The sequence below is a fragment of the Scyliorhinus canicula genome, chromosome 13, assembly GCF_902713615.1.
Source record: "Scyliorhinus canicula chromosome 13, sScyCan1.1, whole genome shotgun sequence".
Lineage (NCBI taxonomy): Eukaryota > Metazoa > Chordata > Chondrichthyes > Carcharhiniformes > Scyliorhinidae > Scyliorhinus > Scyliorhinus canicula.
The window spans coordinates 40,107,904-40,124,127 of NC_052158.1; the positions used below are offsets into that span (position 1 = coordinate 40,107,904).

The window sequence follows — 16,224 nt, forward strand, 5'->3', positions numbered from 1 at the left end:
GGTCTATCACTAACCTGGAACAGTAACCTGGGACACACCCGGTCTATCACTAACCTGGAACAGTAACCTGGGACACACCCGGTCTATCACTAACCTGGAACAGTAACCTGGGACACACCCAGGTCTATCACTAACCTGGAACAGTACCTGGGACTACCCGGTCTATCCTAACCTGGAACAGTAACCTGGGACACATCCCAGTCTATCACTAACCTGGAACAGTAACCTGGGACACACCCGGTCTATCACTAACCTGGAACAGTAACCTGGGACACACCCGGTCTATCACTAACCTGGAACAGTAACCTGGGACACACCCGGTCTATCACTAACCTGGAACAGTAACCTGGGACACACCCGGTCTATCACTAACCTGGAACAGTAACCTGGGACATACCCAGTCTATCACTAACCTGGAACAGTAACCTGGGACACACCCAGTCTGTCACTAACCTGGAACAGTAACCTGGGACACACCCGGTCTATCACTAACCTGGAACAGTAACCTGGGACACACCCAGTCTATCACTAACCTGGAACAGTAACCTGGGACACACCCGGTCTATCACTAACCTGGAACAGTAACCTGGGACACACCCGGTCTATCACTAACCTGGAACAGTAACCTGGGACACACCCGGTCTATCACTAACCTGGAACAGTAACCTGGGACACACCCGGTCTATCACTAACCTGGAACAGTAACCTGGGACACACCCGGTCTATCACTAACCTGGAACAGTAACCTGGGACACACCCAGTCTATCACTAACCTGGAACAGTAACCTGGGACACACCCGGTCTATCACTAACCTGGAACAGTAACCTGGGACACACCCGGTCTATCACTAACCTGGAACAGTAACCTGGGACACACCCGGTCTATCACTAACCTGGAACAGTAACCTGGGACACACCCGGTCTATCACTAACCTGGAACAGTAACCTGGGACACACCCGGTCTATCACTAACCTGGAACAGTAACCTGGGACACACCCGGTCTATCACTAACCTGGAACAGTAACCTGGGACATACCCGGTCTATCACTAACCTGGAACAGTAACCTGGGACATACCCGGTCTATCACTAACCTGGAACAGTAACCTGGGACACACCCGGTCTATCACTAACCTGGAACAGTAACCTGGGACACACCCGGTCTATCACTAACCTGGAACAGTAACCTGGGACACACCCGGTCTATCACTAACCTGGAACAGTAACCTGGGACACCCAGGTCTATCACTAACCTGGAACAGTAACCTGGGACACACCCGGTCTATCACTAACCTGGAACAGTAACCTGGGACACACCCGGTCTATCACTAACCTGGAACAGTAACCTGGGACACACCCGGTCTATCACTAACCTGGAACAGTAACCTGGGACACACCCGGTCTATCACTAACCTGGAACAGTAACCTGGGACACACCCGGTCTATCACTAACCTGGAACAGTAACCTGGGACACACCCGGTCTATCACTAACCTGGAACAGTAACCTGGGACACATCCAGTCTGTTACTAACCTGGAACAGTAACCTGGGACACACCCGGTCTATCACTAACCTGGAACTGTAACCTGGGACACACCCTGTCTATCACTAACCTGGAACAGTAACCTGGGACACCCGGTCTATCACTAACCTGGAACAGTAACCTGGGACACACCCGGTCTATCACTAACCTGGAACAGTAACCTGGGACACACCCGGTCTATCACTAACCTGGAACAGTAACCTGGGACACACCCGGTCTGTCACTAACCTGGAACAGTAACCTGGGACACACCCGGTCTATCACTAACCTGGAACAGTAACCTGGGACACACCCGGTCTATCACTAACCTGGAACAGTAACCTGGGACATACCCAGTCTATCACTAACCTGGAACAGTAACCTGGGACAGACCCAGTCTATCACTAACCTGGAACAGTAACCTGGGACACTCCCGGTCTATCACTAACCTGGAACAGTAACCTGGGACATACCCGGTCTATCACTAACCTGGAACAGTAACGTGGGACAGACCCGGTCTATCACTAACCTGGAACAGTAACCTGGGACACATCCGGTCTATCACTAACCTGGAACAGTAACCTGGGACACACCCGGTCTATCACTAACTTGGAACAGTAACCTGGGACACACCCAGTCTATCACTAACCTGGAACAGTAACCTGGGACATACCCGGTCTGTCACTAACCTGGAACAGTAACCTGGGACACACCCGGTCTATCACTAACCTGGAACAGTAACCTGGGACACACCCGGTCTATCACTAACCTGGAACAGTAACCTGGGACACAACCGGTCTATCACTAACCTGGAACAGTAACCTGGGACACACCCGGTCTATCACTAACCTGGAACAGTAACCTGGGACACACCCAGTCTATCACTAACCTGGAACAGTAACCTGGGACTAGCCCGGTCTATCACTAACCTGGAACAGTAACCTGGGACACACCCAGTCCATCACTAACCTGGAACAGTAACCTGGGACACACCCGGTCAATCACTAACCTGGAACAGTAACCTGGGACACACCCGGTCTATCACTAACCTGGAACAGTAACCTGGGACACACCCAGTCTATCACTAACCTGGAACAGTAACCTGGGACACCCGGTCTATCACTAACCTGGAACAGTAACCTGGGACATACCCAGTCTATCACTAACCTGGAACAGTAACCTGGGACACACCCAGTCTATCACTAACCTGGAACAGTAACCTGGGACACACCCGGTCTATCACTAACCTGGAACAGTAACCTGGGACATACCCAGTCTATCACTAACCTGGAACAGTAACCTGGGACACACCCAGTCTATCACTAACCTGGAACAGTAACCTGGGACACACCCGGTCTATCACTAACCTGGAACAGTAACCTGGGACACACCCGGTCTATCACTAACCTGGAACAGTAACCTGGGACACACCCGGTCTATCACTAACCTGGAACAGTAACCTGGGATACATCCAGTCTGTTACTAACCTGGAACAGTAACCTGGGACACACCCAGTCTATCACTAACCTGTAACAGTAACCTGGGACACACCCGGTCTATCACTAACCTGGAACAGTAACCTGGGATACACCCGGTCTATCACTAACCTGGAACAGTAACCTGGGACACCCGGTCTATCACTAACATGGAACAGTAACCTGGGACACTCCCGGTCTATCACTAACCTGGAACAGTAACCTGGGACACACTCGGTCTATCACTAACCTGGAACAGTAACCTGGGACACACCCGGTCTATCACTAACCTGGAACAGTAACCTGGGACATACCCGGTCTATCACTAACCTGGAACAGTAACCTGGGACATACCCGGTCTATCACAAACCTGGAACAGTAACCTGGGACACACCCGGTCTATCACTAACCTGGAACAGTAACCTGGGACACACCCGGTCTATCACTAACCTGGAACAGTAACCTTGGACACACCCGGTCTATCACTAACCTGGAACAGTAACCTGGGACATACCCAGTCTATCACTAACCTGGAACAGTAACCTGGGACACACCCGGTCTATCACTAACCTGGAACAGTAACCTGGGACACATCCAGTCTGTTACTAACCTGGAACAGTAACCTGGGACACACCCAGTCTATCACTAACCTGGAACAGTAACCTGGGACACACCCGGTCTATCACTAACCTGGAACAGTAACCTGGGACATACCCAGTCTAACACTAACCTGGAACAGTAACCTGGGACACACCCAGTCTATCACTAACCTGGAACAGTAACCTGGGACACACCCGGTCTATCACTAACCTGGAACAGTAACCTGGGACACATCCAGTCTGTTACTAACCTGGAACAGTAACCTGGGACACACCCGGTCTATCACTAACCTGGAACTGTAACCTGGGACACACCCTGTCTATCACTAACCTGGAACAGTAACCTGGGACACCCGGTCTATCACTAACCTGGAACAGTAACCTGGGACACACCCGGTCTATCACTAACCTGGAACAGTAACCTGGGACACACCCGGTCTATCACTAACCTGGAACAGTAACCTGGGACACACCCGGTCTGTCACTAACCTGAAACAGTAACCTGGGACACACCCGGTCTATCACTAACCTGGAACAGTAACCTGGGACTCACCCGGTCTATCACTAACCTGGAACAGTAACCTGGGACATACCCAGTCTATCACTAACCTGGAACAGTAACCTGGGACAGACCCAGTCTATCACTAACCTGGAACAGTAACCTGGGACATACCCGGTCTATCACTAACCTGGAACAGTAACGTGGGACAGACCCGGTCTATCACTAACCTGGAACAGTAACCTGGGACACATCCGGTCTATCACTAACCTGGAACAGTAACCTGGGACACACCCGGTCTATCACTAACCTGGAACAGTAACCTGGGACATACCCGGTCTATCACTAACCTGGAACAGTAACCTGGGACACACCCGGTCTATCACTAACCTGGAACAGGAACCTGGGACACACCTGGTCTATCAGTAACCTGCAACAGTAACCTGGGACACACCCGGTCTATCACTAACCTGGAACAGTAACCTGGGACACACCCGGTCTATCACTAACCTGGAAAAGTAACTTGGGACACACCCAGTCTGTTACTAACCTGGAACAGTATCCTGGGACTAGCCCGCTCTATCGTAAACCTGGAACAGTAACCTGGGACACACCCAGTCTATCACTAACCTGGAACAGTAACCTGGGACACACCCGGTCTATCACTAACCTGGAACAGTAACCTGGGACACACCCGGTCTATCACTAACCTGGAACAGTAACCTGGGACACACCCAGTCTATCACTAACCTGGAACAGTAACCTGGGACACCCGGTCTATCACTAACCTGGAACAGTAACCTGGGACATACCCAGTCTATCACTAACCTGGAACAGTAACCTGGGACACACCCAGTCTATCACTAACCTGGAACAGTAACCTGGGACACACCCGGTCTATCACTAACCTGGAACAGTAACCTGGGACATACCCGTCTATCACTAACCTGGAACAGTAACCTGGGACACACCCAGTCTATCACTAACCTGGAACAGTAACCTGGGACACACCCGGTCTATCACTAACCTGGAACAGTAACCTGGGACACACCCGGTCTATCACTAACCTGGAACAGTAACCTGGGACACACCCGGTCTATCACTAACCTGGAACAGTAACCTGGGATACATCCAGTCTGTCACTAACCTGGAACAGTAACCTGGGACACACCCAGTCTATCACTAACCTGTAACAGTAACCTGGGACACACCCGGTCTATCACTAACCTGGAACAGTAACCTGGGATACACCCGGTCTATCACTAACCTGGAACAGTAACCTGGGACACCCGGTCTATCACTAACATGGAACAGTAACCTGGGACACACCCGGTCTATCACTAACCTGGAACAGTAACCTGGGACACACTCGGTCTATCACTAACCTGGAACAGTAACCTGGGACACACCCGGTCTATCACTAACCTGGAACAGTTACCTGGGACATACCCGGTCTATCACTAACCTGGAACAGTAACCTGGGACATACCCGGTCTATCACTAACCTGGAACAGTAACCTGGGACACACCCGGTCTATCACTAACCTGGAACAGTAACCTGGGACACACCCGGTCTATCACTAACCTGGAACAGTAACCTGGGACACACCCGGTCTGTCACTAACCTGGAACAGTAACCTGGGACATACCCAGTCTATCACTAACCTGGAACAGTAACCTGGGACACACCCGGTCTATCACTAACCTGGAACAGTAACCTGGGATACATCCAGTCTGTTACTAACCTGGAACAGTAACTTGGGACACACCCAGTCTATCACTAACCTGTAACAGTAACCTGGGACACACCCGGTCTATCACTAACCTGGAACAGTAACCTGGGACACACCCGGTCTATCACTAACCTGGAACAGTAACCTGGGACACCCGGTCTATCACTAACCTGGAACAGTAACCTGGGACACACCCGGTCTATCACTAACCTGGAACAGTAACCTGGGACACACTCTGTCTATCACTAACCTGGAACAGTAACCTGGGACACACCCGGTCTGTCACTAACCTGGAACAGTAACCTGGGACACACCCGGTCTATCACTAACCTGGAACAGTAACCTGGGACACACCCGGTCTATCACTAACCTGGAACAGTAACCTGGGACATACCCAGTCTATCACTAACCTGAAACAGTGACCTGGGGCACACCCGGTCTATCACTAACCTGGAACAGTAACCTGGGACACAACCGGTCTATCACTAACCTGGAACAGTAACCTGGGACACACCTTGTCTATCACTAACCTGGAACAGTAACCAGGGACATACCCACTCTATCACTAACCTGGAACAGTAACCTGGGACACACCCAGTCTGTTACTAACCTGGAACAGTAACCTGGGACACACCCGGTCTATCACTAACCTGGAACAGTAACCTGGGACACACCCGGTCTATCACTAACCTGGAACAGTAACCTGGGACACACCCGGTCTGTTACTAACCTGGAACTGTAACCTGGGACACACCCGGTCTATCACTAACCTGGAACAGTAACCTGGGACACCCGGTCTATCACTAACCTGGAACAGTAACCTGGGACACACCTGGTCTATCACTAACCTGGAACAGTAACCTGGGACACACCCGGTCTATCACTAACCTGGAACAGTAACCTGGGACACACCCGATCTATCACTAAACTGGAACAGTAACCTGGGACAGACCCAGTCTATCACTAACCTGGAACAGTAACCTGGGACACTCCCGGTCTATCACTAACCTGGAACAGTAACCTGGGACACATCCGGTCTGTTACTAACGGGAACCGTAACCTGGGACAAACCCGGTCTATCACTAACCTGGAACAATAACCTGGGACACACCCGGTCTATCACTAACCTGGAACAGTAACCTGGGGACACACCCAGTCTATCACTAACCTGGAACAATAACCTGGCACACCCTCAGTCTATCACTAACCTGGAACAGTAACCTGGGACAGACCCAGTCTATCACTAACCTGGAACAGCAACCTGGGACACACCCGGTCTATCACTAACCAGGAACAGTAACCTGGGACACACCCGGTCTATCACTAACCTGGAACAGTAACCTGGGACATACCCGGTCTATCACTAACCTGGAACAGTAACCTGGGACACACCCGGTCTATCACTAACCTGGAACAGTGATCTGATCTATAGATTATCCTGCCACAGCCCAAAGATGTGCAGGTTAGGTGGATTGGTTATGCCAAATTACCCTTAGTGTCCAAAATTGCCCTTAGTGTTGGGTGGGGTTACTGGATTATGGGGATTGGGTGGAGGTGTGGGGTTGGGTGGGGTACTCTTTCCAAGAGCCTGTGCCGAGTCGATGGGCCGAATCTATTAAATAAGTGGGAAAAGGTTTGGTAGGTGGGAGTAAAATGTGGAAAAATGTGAACCTGTCCATTTGGGCAGGAAGAATAGAAATATTCTATTATGGAAAGAATAATATGTCAGATATTATTTGAATGGAGAGATATTGTACAACTAGACGTTGCAGGTGGATCTGGGACACACCCGGTACACCAGTAACCCGGGACACACCCGGTCTATCATTGCTCACTGTGTGAATAGTCTCTCTGTCAAACTGGGTGATGGGCAATCCAGAGCAGGATCTCCACTGTCCTTCACTGAGCTTTTTAATCTCCTCTTTATACATCGTCAACAGGATGTTGGTGGTCTGAGATAACCTGGCCTATTCAACCATGAGGGCATCACAGCTGATCCTGGGGTGGGTGAAACATGGATTATCCTTCTCCCCGGAGTGTTTCGAAGACTTTAGACCAGGAATGATAAAGCTGTTGTGCTTCTCCCAATCGGTGTGAAAATTAAAATTGTCCATTTGAAGCATTTTCCATTTGCTCCACGTTTCTCTGATCCGGGAGTTTCTCCATCCTGCTGTCAGGAGAGCTGGACACAAATCCCATCAGAGTCTGACACACTGTGCTGACTTCAATGGTGTCAGATATCAGGCTGGCTGTATAACCGGCATCAAATATCACCCATTTCAAACTCTCCCCAAAAGATTCACATTAACCCCAGAGAGAGAGAGAGTGAGAATGGAAGAGTGAATTCTGTACTTACCGGGAGAGACCCAGGAAAAACACAGGGAGATGGAGAAAAGGATCAGGAACATTCTGGGAATCCACTGTTCCTGTTCCAATCAGTGACTGGGAATCAAACTCTCTGAGGGGGAAACTAATCCTGTTTACAGACTGGGGAAAATACAAATAACAAATCTACCGAGACTCCATTTTACTGTCTAACTTGAACATTTCCTGAACCAGGCTGAGGATAAATGATTGGTCAGCTTCCGAAAAACAGCCAATTAAAGGATAAACTATCCTGTGTCACCCGTTACCAGGAAGATCAAACTGAGACAGAGAGAGATTCAGGAAATGAATTCACACAGAGATTGTAGAGACCTCGTCCAGCAGCTCCAGTGTAAAGAGAGGAGACACTGGGACCCTGGACTCCCCCCTCACAGTGAGATTGTAGAGACCTCGTCCAGCAGCTCCAGTGTAAAGAGAGGAGACACTGGGACCCTGGGCTCCCCCCTCACAGTGAGATTGAAGATACCTCGTCCAGCAGCTCCAGTGTAAAGAGAGGAGACACTGGGATCCTGGACTCTCCCCTCACAGTGAGATTGTAGAGACCTCGTCCAGCAGCTCCAGTGTAAAGAGAGGAGACACTGGGACCCTGGACTCCCCCCTCACAGTGAGATTGAAGAGACCTCGTCCAGCAGCTCCAGTGTAAAGAGAGGAGACACTGGGACCCTGGACTCCCCCCTCACAGTGAGATTGAAGAGACCTCGTCCAGCAGCTCCAGTGTAAAGAGAGGAGACACTGGGACCCTGGACTCCCCCCTCACAGTGAGATTGAAGAGACCTCGTCCAGCAGCTCCAGTGTAAAGAGAGGAGACACTGGGACCCTGGACTCCCCCCTCACAGTGAGATTGAAGAGACCTCGTCCAGCAGCTCCAGTGTAAAGAGAGGAGACACTGGGACCCTGGACTCCCCCCTCACAGTGAGATTGAAGAGACCTCGTCCAGCAGCTCCAGTGTAAAGAGAGGAGACACTGGGATCCTGGACTCCCCCCTCCTGGACATTATTAACCATCACACTAAACAGAAATGTGAAATAAATATCTTGGTGTTTCTGTGTTGGTTTGGGAAAGACTTGTTGGGTAGTTTGGGGATAATTTCACACTCTCACTATGTAGGGTGTGGATAAGAGACCTTTACAAACACTTGGTGAGTGCGTCTCCAATGGCAACTGAACTTTACCCCCATGTGACATCATCAAACTATAATTAACCCATCAACAAGATCCTCACTCCATAACCTACTAAATCATCAATTTAAATTTCAATGATGAAATATCAAGAATATACAACCCTGTCAGATTGTGTGAAATGATTCAGTTAGTTTCCACATTGCTGTGTGGACCATGGTACAGAGCTGTTAGCTTTCACATCTCTGTGACCTCCTTCCACACCAACACACTGACCTTCTGAGGTTCCCTACACTTACCGGACTGGAGTTATCGCGAGGAGAGGGGCGGTGTATTGATCACCCCTACCATGGCGGTGGGCTAACTGAGAGGAGAGTGGGATTCCGCTCCTTACTGGGAGGAATTCCTGCCCTCGGGAGCTGCTGTCCAATCTGCTTCACCGTCACCTCCATTAGTCCCAGCAGCACCACCACTGAGTAGTGGTCACTGCTGGGACTGCAAGCAGGCCCCAGGTTGGAGACAGGCAGGGTGTGTGGTGATGTGTTCGGCAGGTTGGTTTGATGTGGACTGCACTTGATGCAGAGAAGCTAGAAACAGACGTCTAACACTGGAGAAGATCCAACACTATTTTATTCAACTATAGAACTGCTATACATATTCAGCTGTGGGTCGACACTATACTGAACTGACTGGAGACCTTGTAGTAGCCTGACCAGGCTTACTGGCTACCGCATGGTGTTTGCACTGGCTAGCTCGTGGACTCTGACTGTCTCAGTACCTGGGAGAGGGAGTCCAGAGAGAGCAGGGAACCTAGTGCCCTCTGGCTTTATAGTGGTAGTGTCCTGTCTGGTGATTGGCTGCTCTGTGTTGTGTGCTTACTGGTCATCCTGTGTGTCAATCACTACCTGTCTGCATCTCATTATATACATGAGTAGATATTATGACATGTGGATAAAGGTGTGAGGAGGGATCCTGGAGTCTATGGAGGGGAGCGAGGGTGTGCTGGAGGCAATGTAGGGGGAACAAATTGGGGGCTAACATCTTGGAAGATGGCCCAATATGATCCCCAAATGAAACCCTTCCTGGTTTTGATACAAAATTTAAAATAACTATTTTCTCTCTCTCTCGTCTGCCTGCCTACACCAACTGCGGGCAACATAATATTTGGGCCAATTGCCTTGTTAACAAGTTCAATTTCCCATCACGGTACATCTGGAGCACTGTGGACAGTATTGGTCTGTTTATTTAATGAAGCTTCTAAATGTGTTGGAAGTTATTCAGAGAAGGTTTACTGGACTAATACCCGGAATGGGCGGATTGTTTTATGTGGAGAGTCTGGACAGGCTAGTGTGATGATCAGTGTATCATTTATATTTCTGTGTAGGTCAGGGTAAGCTGTGTCTGTGGGTGTCTAAGGTTAATCACAGCAGGGGTTCTTGGAGTCAGATTGTCTGTAGAATCTAATGGATAAAATACTAAAGGTAACATTCTTCTTTTCTCCCGCAGAGATTGTGTCTCTGGAACTCTCTTCCTCAACAGGAAGTGGAAGCTGAACCTTTGAATATTTTTAAGGCAGAGCCGGATAGATTGTTGCTGAACAAGGGGGTGAAAGGTTATCGGGGTCGGCAGGGATGTGGTGTTGAGGTTACAATCAGATCAGCCATGATCTTACTGAATGGTGAAGCAGCCTCGAGGGGCCGAGTGGCCTACTCCTGTTCCTTGGTCATATGTTCGTACGTAGAGCTGTTCCCACTCACAGTCTCTGTGACCTCCTTCCTCACCAAGACACTAACTTTCTGAGGTTCTCTACACTTCTCATTGCTGAGAAGCTGGTCACACTTCACCCTCACCTCATTGGGAAATGTGTTGGAGTTTGATTCACTAAAGTTATCAGACGGCTTCCTCTCCTCTGTCTCTCGCTGTCATCTTCTTTTCTGTAAACAAGTGCATCAATGCTGATGGGAAGCAGTGAATGATGCTGACATTTGGGATGAACTCAGCCAGTTCCCATTGAATTGAACCTCAACAAGTTCCCATTCCAAGGGTCACAAGCTGCTGAGTGAATGAATTAAACCTTTCTTGTGTAATCAGTAAAGAAGAATTCAGACAAGTCAAACACTGATAATTATTTATTGACTGGAAATCACAATTATCAGCTCTCACAGAGAAACATTGATGATATAAATAATTACAGACTATTTTCCATAAATATATTTTAGCTCTGAAATGTATAAAAAATTAATGAAAGAACAGTTTAAATATGACATCACATAAAGTGTAAAATAGTCCAGTTCCATCAATATAAAATGTGGCTCTCTGAGTTTCTTCACCACATTTACACAATTCAGGTTAATCACTCGGCCATAACAAGTTGTTCAAGAGAAGAAAGTGCGCGGGAGAAACCATCCTTGAAGATCCCTTCGACTGTGAGGGGCATCACATTGCTGATACTGGATGGAAAGCCTACTTCAGAAAGTCTCACTTGAAGAATCAGGATCCCAACCTGGTGTCTCTGGGATCCATTGTTCAATCAGTGGAAACACATTCCCAGGAAAAATTGATCTCAATCATCAAAGAACTGAGTGTAAACAATGAGCTGTAATTCTGTGTGTCTGCTGTGATATGGAAGGATGGATAATGATGTCCAGGTTCAGACTACAACACGCCAATCCTGTTATTCATCAATGAAACTCCGGGAATGTCCTGCAGTGGAGCCCAGTAAACCCACGAGGTAAGGAATGGAGAGAAACAAGACAATCGGTTCAGGGTCAGGAGGGAGTGAAATTAGTCTGACAGGTTTAACAGTGTCTGGGAGGGTGAGACAGGGTCAGGAGGGGAGTGAAATTAGTCTGACAGGTTTAACAGTGTCTGGGAGGGTGAGACAGGGTCAGGAGGGAGTGAAATTAGTCTGACAGGTTTAACAGTGTCTGGGAGAGTGAGACAGGGTCAGGAGGGAGTGAAATTAGTCTGACAGGTTTAACAGTGTCTGGGAGAGTGAGACAGGGTCAGGAGGGAGTGAAATTAGTCTGACAGGTTTAACAGTGTCTGGGGGAGTGAGACAGGGTCTGGAGGGAGTGAAATTAGTCTGACAGGTTTAACAGTGTCTGGGAGGGTGAGACAGGGTCAGGAGGGAGAGAAATTAGTCTGACAGGTTTAACAATGTCTGGGAGAGTGAGACAGGGCCAGGAGGGGAGTGAAATTAGTCTGACAGGTTTAACAGTGTCTGGGAGAGTGAGACAGGGTCAGGAGGGAGTGAAATTAGTCTGACAGGTTTAACAGTGTCTGGGAGGGTGAGACAGGGTCAGGAGGGAGTGAAATTAGTCTGACAGGTTTAACAGTGTCTGGGAGGGTGAGACAGGGTCAGGAGGGAGTGAAATTAGTCTGACAGGTTTAACAGTGTCTGGGAGGGTCAGACAGGGTCAGGAGGGAGTGAAATTAGTCTGACAGGTTTAACAGTGTCTGGGAGGGTGAGACAGGGTCAGGAGGGAGTGAAATTAGTCTGACAGGTTTAACAATGTCTGGGAGAGTGAGACAGGGTCAGGAGGGAGTGAAATTAGTCTGACAGGTTTAACAGTGTCTGGGAGAGTGAGACAGGGTCAGGAGGGAGTGAAATTAGTCTGACAGGTTTTAACAGTGTCTGGGAGAGTGAGACAGGATCAGGAGGGAGTGAAATTAGTCTGACAGGTTTTAACAGTGTCTGGGAGAGTGAGACAGGGTCAGGAGGGAGTGAAATTAGTCTGACAGGTTTAACAGTGTCTGGGAGGGTCAGACAGGCATCACTACTGATGGGAGATTAATAAAATTTTCACTTACAGAATCATGAACATTCTGGAACAGGTACATCAGAAGCTGAGAAAATAAAAATAGAATTTGAGAAATAGCAGAAAATATAAAAACCGAGAGTGAGATTTTCTATATCACTCACTGGACCCAGGATTCAATCAGCTCCCAGCATTAACTGAACTGACTCACACATGGTAAGTGAGCACAGAGTGGGTGGAGGGTGAGGGAATGCAGGGTGAGGGAAGAGAGGGTGAGGGAGTGGAGGGTGGGAATGAAGGGTGAGGGAGTGGAGGGTAAGGGAGTGGAGGGTGAAGGAGGGTGAGGGAGTGGAGGGTGAGGGAGTGGAGCGTGAGGGATTGAAGGGTGAGGGAAGGGAGGGTGAGGGAGTGGAGGGTGAGAAAAGGGAGCGCGAGGGAGTTGAAGGTGAGGGAAGGGAGCATGAGGGAGTGGAGGGTGAGGGAGTGAAGGGTGAGGGAAGAGAGGGTGAAGGAGTGGAGGGTGGGAGTGAAGGGTGAGGGAAGAGAGGGTGATGGAGTGGAGGGTGGGTGAGGGAAGAGAGGGTAAAGGAGTGGAGGGTGAGGGAGTGGAGGGTGGGTGAGGGAAGAGAGGGTGAAGGAGTGGAGGGTGGGTGAGGGAAGAGAGGGTGAGGGAGTGGAGGGTGAGGGAGTGAATGGTGAGGGAGTGGAGGGTGAGGGAGTGGAGGGTGAGGGAGTGGAGGGTGAGGGAGTGGAAGGGTGAGGGAGTGAAGGGTGAGGGAGTGGAGGGTGAGGGAGTGGAGGGTGAGGGATTGAAGGGTGAGGGAAGGGAGGGTGAGGGAGTGAAGGCTGAGGAAAGGGAGCATGAGGGAGTGGAGGGTGATTGATGGTCTCCCCATGGAACCCTTTGTTGTTCCAGGTGAATGTGATTCTATACCTTTCAATCCCATGGGCTGGATTCTCCGATTTTGCGGCTAAGTGCCGATGCCAGCATGGGAACTGTGATGTTTTATGACTCCAAAATCGGCTCCAAACCCTCATTGATTCTGGGACTAGTGAGGGGCCAGCAGCAGCGGCAGGCAAAACACCCAGCTCCAGTGCCAATAATGGCAGAAGAATAGCCAAGTTCGTGGCCGCGCATGCGCATGGCGATGACCTGCAGAGGTCGCAACATGGGGCAGGCCACGCGGACACAAAATGCCAGTTAGTGCCCCACTGGACCCCCCCTCGCTACCCCGGACCACCTCCCACATGTCCCCCCAGCCCTCACCAAAGCCACCCCGGTCAGCGGCACGGCAACTCCGACGACTATGTCAGCACTGGACACGGTCCGCAGCCGCCACACAAGGTTTATTTTTATAAATTTAGAGTACCCATTTTTTTTCCAATTAAGGGGCAATTTAGCGTGTCCAATCCACCTAGCCTGCACATCTTTTTGGGTTGTGGGGGCGAAACCCATGCAAACACGGGGGGAATGTGCAACCTCCACATGGATAGTGACCCAGAGCCAGGATCGAACCTGGGACGTCGACGCTGTGAGGCAGCAGGGCGAACCCTCTGGGCTACCGTGCTGCCCTTCCGCCACACGAGGTTAACGAAAACTAAGAGCACACGTGCCCCGCAAGGTCAGGAACTCGGCCCATCGGACGGAGCATCGGGCTAACGTCCTGAGGCCGTCCCAACAGCGTACGGCGTACTCCATGATGATGGCGTTTTGGAGGGCGTGGAGCATCCGAAAACAGGAGCCGCTCCCGATTCAGTCGTAAAAAGGGATTCACTGCCCGATCGCCGATTACAAAATCAGAATCGGCAAGCGGACAATTCCGCATCATGTATTTCACTCACAACAATCTGTCCCTCAGTCACTTACTGTGAGCTGTTGTGTACATCACACTCGGTGAATCTGCAGAAGTGAAATAAATGTCAGTTAGAATGGGGAATAATCCATTATCAGAGAGTGAGAACACAACAAGTGTGAGGGAATGGAGATTGTGTGAGAAATACTCATTCCCACACTCCCCTCCATCCTTACACTTTATGTAAATCCTGTAGATCTCTTCCATCCCATCCATATTCAGTAGGTGGGGATGTTAGTGGGTTTAATGATCAATATTAGACCTGGTGTGGGCTGATCACACAAAGGAAGAACAGACAGGGAACAAGATGTGTTTATACGTGTATCTGTGTGGGAATTAAATCAGTTCATTCAACACAGTGTCCTGTACTCCCAGTACTGGGGATCCCTCCACACTTACTCTGTCCCCTCAGTTCTACATTCCCCTCTCTCTCTCTCTCCCCTCTCAGTGTCCTGTACTCCCAGTACTGGGGATTCCCCCACACTCACTCTGTCCCCTCAGTTCTACATTCCCCTCTCTCTCCCCTCTCAGTGTCCTTGTGGTGAGATAACCACTGTAGTTATGTGTACTGCTGTAGGGGGATGTATGCCTGTACCTGTAATACAGGTTCCTCCGGTCAGCCCCTGCCGGCTAGCTCCGCCCACAGGGAGCTTGTGTATAAATATGTATGAGAGCTGCTCAGACCCTCAGTCTACAGTTGCGGATGGAGGGACAACATCGTACAGCAATAAAGCCTCTATTGTACTAGTCTCTCGGCTTTGAGTATAATTGTTAGCGCCACAATTTATTGCTGTACGATTTCCCAGTCACCATGGACATCAGAGTCAAGCCTGACCGTCTGCAGCTGGATCCACATTCGCCTCACGCCAGAAAAGACTTTGATCACTGGCTCGCAGTCTTCGAGGCCTACATCTCTTCAGCAGACCCTCCCCCGACGGAGGCTCAGAAAAAGCAACTCCTGTACTCCAGACTTAGCTCCAGCGTCTTTCCGCTCATTCGAGATGCGACCGACTACACTGCAGCTATGGAACTGCTCAAGGAAAATTATGCACCATCGACGAACACCCTGTTTGCGAGGCATCAACTTTCTACTCGCGTCCAACAGCCGGGTGAGTCGATTGAGGACTTCTGGAGGGCCCTTATACCTCTGGTACGAGACTGCGACTGCCGGGCCCTCACAGCCGCGGAACATTCGGATTTACTCATGCGCGATGCCTTCGTTACAGGCATTGCATCGGACCCCATCCGGCAACGACTGCTGGAAGGGGTCGCCCCCGACC

General features: G+C 50.0%; 2 protein-coding genes across 7 annotated transcripts in view; both read right to left on the bottom strand.

Moving 5' to 3' along the window:
- LOC119976113 (class I histocompatibility antigen, F10 alpha chain-like) overlaps positions 1–8,371 on the bottom strand; it is a 39,142-nt gene extending 30,771 nt beyond the window's left edge. For all 6 annotated transcript variants that reach the window (XR_005462873.1, XM_038816289.1, XM_038816288.1 and 3 more), the window contains exon 1: positions 8,184–8,371. Coding sequence is in view for 5 of the 6 variants with exons in the window: in XM_038816289.1 (XP_038672217.1) it covers positions 8,184–8,235 (52 nt within the window). In the remaining variant the exon portion in view is untranslated. The remainder of the gene's footprint in view (positions 1–8,183) is intronic.
- LOC119976111 (stonustoxin subunit alpha-like) overlaps positions 1–16,224 on the bottom strand; it is a 784,268-nt gene that overhangs the window by 513,377 nt on the left and 254,667 nt on the right. The gene's annotated exons all lie outside the window — the stretch shown is intronic.